The sequence below is a fragment of the Odontomachus brunneus genome, unplaced genomic scaffold (assembly GCF_010583005.1).
Source record: "Odontomachus brunneus isolate Ranch 3 - 2012 unplaced genomic scaffold, Obru_v1 Obru_scaffold_299, whole genome shotgun sequence".
NCBI classification, from domain to species: Eukaryota; Metazoa; Arthropoda; class Insecta; order Hymenoptera; family Formicidae; genus Odontomachus; species Odontomachus brunneus.
Window position 1 is genome coordinate 108,323 of NW_022639749.1, and position 5,308 is coordinate 113,630.

A 5,308-nucleotide genomic window follows, 5' to 3' on the forward strand; every position below is an offset into this window, starting at 1 on the left:
ATACTTTTCTAAATATTTTAATTAATAATAATTTTTCACTGAATTTTTCTACTCTCTTAATAAAATATTATCGAAATATTAATGAAATTATAATGAAATTTTAATGAAATTGGGTCAAAATTGTGAATGCTTTTCAAACATATTTCAGCAAAAGTTCATTATATTTTCAATGAATTATTTCCATCAGATACAAATATCTCAATTGAGATCTTACATGCGAAATTTTGCGGAAACCTCAACTGAGAATTCAATTGAGAATTTAATTGAGAATTCAATTGGGAATTCAATTGTGATCTCAATAGAAATTTTTCAGTAGGGTAAATATCTATATCTAAATAGGATATCTCTCGCCACTAAATATTTGCCCGATTTATGAGCTCTCGAGATATGTATACTCTGCTTTTGAGCTGCTACTCTTTGGCAGGAACAGCACCTCATATGTCACAGGTGCAAAAATGAACTGTCTTCAAAAATCCATAAAAGGGATATTCCTCGCCAGAAAATGTTTGCTCGATTTGTGAGCTCCCGAGATATGTATACGTAATGATCCGCGCTAGACCCCCAGCGCAAACTGTAACGACCGCAAGGAAAAACAACGTGTAGAAAAACGTGTAAATAAACAAGCCGCCGAACATCCGCGGGACACAGCGAATCAAGCGAGATTCGCGTATATAAGCCGCCGCGAATTTCAGATCTAGGTATAGAGGTAGAGAGAGATCTGGAGCAGATCAAAGTTGGATCAGATCCCGATCTCCCGATCCTCGAATCGTCTTCTCGACACCGCTCCTGGCGGATTCTCGTTCGCGGATACGCGACAGGAATCGCTCCGCCGTCAGCTCACGGATTCACCGACACCGGCGGTGTCGGTGTGACACCGACACTCGTTCTAGGTACTGCTTCTGCAGGATTCCCAGTCCGCGAAGACGCGTCTGGCATCACTCAGCTGGGAGGTCGCCTTAAGCGAACTCCACCGTTTAACTCGGATTTCGGCATCGCGTTAACGCGAGCGAGATCAATCTGTTAAGCGTCTTCTACAATGGCAGTAGGAGTACTGGATTAAGGCTGTAAACGTTGAAGTAAGCTGGTATTTCTGGTGTATTAGGATGTAGAGTAAGGCTGTAAGCGAAATGGTTGAATTCCATTTCCTACTTCTTTACTCTCTACTTCTTTACTCTTAGCCGATGAAAACTCATCATTACGTCACGAAAGCGCGCGCGATATAAGCTAGCTAGCTAGTGCAGTCAGATGGGGAAAGAGCCACTATGACAAGTCTGCAATCAAGAAAAAAGAGAGAGAGAGAGAGAGAGAGAGAGAGAGAGAGAGAGAGAGAGAGAGAGAGAGACATTAAGTTAGTGCAATTATATGTTCTAACCTACAAATATGTCGGACACAGAGCTCTTTTTTAAAGAAGATATTAGCATTGATCGAGAGCTAATTGCTGTGGTTCAAGCAAATCGATTTTTATACGACAAGACTGAAAAGTTGTATGCCAATGGAGACGTAAAAACCGAAGCATGGAAGCAGATTGGCGCGAGCCTAACTAATCCAATAGAAGGTAAGTTTATTTTTGTTACTTGGAAATATTAATATGGTTTTATAGCGATTTGTTGTTGTTATAGGTTGCTTTCCAATAAGAGACACAAGTCGACACAAACATTATTCTATTTTTGTTTCACATTTAGTGAGAACAAAAATAGGATGATACTTGTGTCGACTTGTGTCTCTTGTTGGAAAGCAACCATAATATAGACAATGAATGAGGTGTCATATCAATAAAGGATATGTTAGGCAAGATGTAGGTTACGTTGTAACTTTGGTATACTATAAAAAGATAATATAACACCTGATAATTTGCATTTTACTGCAATGAAATTTAATATATTTGTCAGGTCCTGCTGCCGAGAAGAGATTTTATGTTCTGAGACAGCGCTTTGGGAAAGAGCGGAGAAAAATGGTGCAGTCCATGCCAAGATCTGGAGCTGGAGCAGACCAGTTTACATACAAATCAATGTGGCCATTATACAAGGACCTCATATTCTTGGAGGATATTATCAAACCTAGAAAGTAAGTGTTGTGGTCTGGGAAGTTTTGCATAACAAGTATCATTGACATAATTAATGATTATAATATACTTGCAGAACCTCATCCAACTACAAGTTGTTGTAAATAGTGAAGCGTCAGTATGTCGTACAACTACCTCATTACCATTTACATCTGCTCCTTCTGATGGTCATATGACAGTGCACACGATTTATCCTTTCTCTTCTCAGTCTGCTGCAGCAAGTTCAGACATGTCCAGTTGGAATTCAGATTCATTAACAAATCTTATAGGTAAGGAGATTAAAAGACTTATTGCATGTCCACAGTTTGTTGTAACATAATCTGAAGTATTCGTCTGTTGCATTTTTAGGTACTGACAAGAGTTTCACAGATACATCTGAAAACTCCTTTTTGCCACTTCCTACATCATCTCCTTCAACATCACCTTCAGTTAGATCAGACTTTGGAAGTAATAATACAGTTGTACAGGCGCAGAAAGCTATATCCAGCATTAATACTAAGCGCAAAGTGCCCACACCTGATTCATTTGTGAACAAAAAACGGCAAGAAGTAGATACTATCAATAAGACTTTAATCGAACAGAGTAAAGGATTGACAGACCTTGCAGCAAAGATTGGTAAAGCAATAACGGTTCCACCACCAAATGTTCCGCCAGCAATAGTCAGTGATGCATTTTCTGATATTAAGCCCATGCTGAGTGCCATAGGATTTGCACTAGGAGTAGTACCTAAGAATGTTCAACTTGAATGTCTCATAGGTATATTACAATATATAAATGATTTCAGTAAGAACAAAAGTGTGTCGAATTAAGCATTAAGCAAATAAGTGATTGAGATAACCTGTGATTTTTACTAATAAGTTTTAAATATATATATGCTGTGATTGTATTACGAATAATTATAATTAATATGATAATTTTATTCAAAAATGGAAAGAAATATTTTTTGTTTATATATATATGTATAAGATATTTTTTATTATTACTATAAGGAATAACGTGAAAATAGTTGTTTGTTGAACTTTGAACAAACTATGTATTAAAATAAAATACTATAAACATATTACTTATTTTAAAATAAGAAAATACATTACGTTAAATGTAAATGTTTCGTCTGACATTAACTTATTTTTCTTAAAAGCACATAAGTATTTTTTGTTATATCTTACACTATATACCAAAGCAAAACTGTTGTTCTTTTGTGATTTAGAGGAAAATAAAAAGATAAATATTTTTATAATCGTTTATTTTATTAAATCTTTCTTTACTGACAAATCTATGAACAAAATTATCAGTTTTGAAAATATTTATTATGCTATTTTCACAGCCAAATAGCGCAACATTCAAATGAAGAACTAAGTAAAAAATTATTAACATTATATTACACGTAGTATGCTTTTCTTACATATGGAATATAAAACAAAATAATTACATTTATCAAAAATATAAAAAATACAGTATTATCATCACAGAGGAATGAAAACTTTCCGAGAGAAAATGAGACTTACATTTATATAATATCATATAAGACATAAGATCATATGTAATTATATAAAACATTTGATTAAATATATACGCATATAGAATCGTATCAAGTTTCGGATATAATTGTATAATCATTTATGATCTTATGTTCATTTTTCTCGGGTTGTGATAACTACGCCAGAGGGTTAATTATTTGACCTCTGAAAGCTCTCACATACTGCAAGGGTGTTTGTACTTCTCCAACTGGAGACACAAAGTACTCTTTCAGATAATTGCGCATACCTTCCGACACTGAGCCACCTCGATTAGCTCCAGTCCTACCCAACGTTTGGAAAAATTGACCAGGGCCAATAATTCTCCAACGGCCATCATGAATAATCCCATCCTCGTTCTCAACATCGAGCCAATCAGGAGGGCAATATTGAAAGGCAGATTGATAATTATGATTATTAGAGCTCATAATGAAGTTGTGCAGGCAAACAAGAGCTTTAAAAATCTTTTCTGCATTTGTTACAGAAAAACGCAAACGTTTGTGCAAAATATGCCAGCGTGACACTAATATGCCAAATGTGTTTTCTATGCAGAGGCGAGCCCTACTGAGCCGGTAGTTGAAAATATGTTGCTCATTTGTTAATCCATTTCGTTTTGCATAAGGGCGCATAATATATATGCTAAGAGGAAAGGCTTCATCAGCCACAATGACATACGGGAAGGGAACATCTCTTCCTGGCAGAGGTTTTGGTGGTGGAAGGTCGGCGTCACCAGAAGCAAGATCTGCAGCCAATTCTGAGTTTCTCCACACACCACCGTCACTGATAGAACCTGTAAATTACATCAAATGTACTCCATTACAACATTTACTATTAATTTGTTTCCTATCAGTTATTAAAAGAAAAGATGATTATTACTCACCAAACTGTCCAATATCCACCCATGTAAATTTGTAATTTGAATCATAGAGCGCCAACAACACAATACTAAAGAATTTCTTATAGTTGTAATATTGTGATCCAGAACATGGAGGCTTCTCAATTTCCATATGTCTACCATCAAGAGCGCCAATACAGTTAGGAAATTGCCACTTTAGCATATATTCTTCACTTTTTTTTTCCAGTCCTCAGCATTTTGTGTGGGAAGCACAATAGGTTGCAGAGCATGCCATATAGCACAACAAACTTTTGGCACTATTTTGCAGACTGTAGATTTACCAATTCTGAATTCCAGATGTTTTGTCCGCATGCTTTCTCCTTGAGCAAGATATCTACATAAAAAAAATATTAATTAATATCATATAGAAAGTATATGTTTAATTTTTAGAAAGAGTTTATTTATACTTACGTCAATGTTAAGGTCAAACGAAGTCTAGGTGAAAGAGGTTTTCGGATACTACGTTTTATTAAGTATGGACTCACCAAATTAAGTAAGAATTCAAATTGCTCTGGCCACATTCGAGTATATCCGAAAAATTCTTCATGATCATTAACAGTAAGCTCACGAAGTAGGTTCAGGTTAAAATCTTGATCATATCTGCGCCTATTCACGGGACGTATCCACCACCTCCGACCAATATAATTTCTCATCTCAGCTATACGCCTTTGAATAGTCAGAAGCTGACTCCATACCATTACGAACAGCACAGCTCCAATTTTTCGCAAATCCATTACTGTTCTTTCCATTCTCCAATATTTAGTTACTATAAATGTACGGACCAATGCTCGGACATGTACTTAATTCCGTTCTTATTATTTTGAATATTTCTCTAAA

General features: G+C 35.7%; 2 protein-coding genes across 2 annotated transcripts; one reads left to right on the plus strand and one right to left on the minus strand.

Annotated features, from left to right (window-relative positions):
* Positions 1-1,380: 1,380 nt before the first annotated feature.
* Positions 1,381-2,871, plus strand: LOC116853281. Its single transcript, XM_032834278.1, has 4 exons — positions 1,381-1,555; positions 1,620-1,681; positions 2,139-2,331; positions 2,411-2,871. The coding sequence occupies exons 1-4, from the start codon at positions 1,381-1,383 to the stop codon at positions 2,869-2,871; spliced, it is 891 nt and encodes a 296-aa protein (XP_032690169.1).
* A 1,292-nt stretch (positions 2,872-4,163) lies between these two features.
* On the minus strand, positions 4,164-4,905 carry LOC116853279. Its single transcript, XM_032834276.1, has 3 exons — positions 4,883-4,905; positions 4,457-4,805; positions 4,164-4,366 (listed from the first exon to the last, which is right to left on the minus strand). The coding sequence occupies exons 2-3, from the start codon at positions 4,592-4,594 to the stop codon at positions 4,175-4,177; spliced, it is 330 nt and encodes a 109-aa protein (XP_032690167.1). The 5' UTR covers positions 4,595-4,805; positions 4,883-4,905; the 3' UTR covers positions 4,164-4,174.
* Between the last annotated feature and the right edge of the window lie 403 nt (positions 4,906-5,308).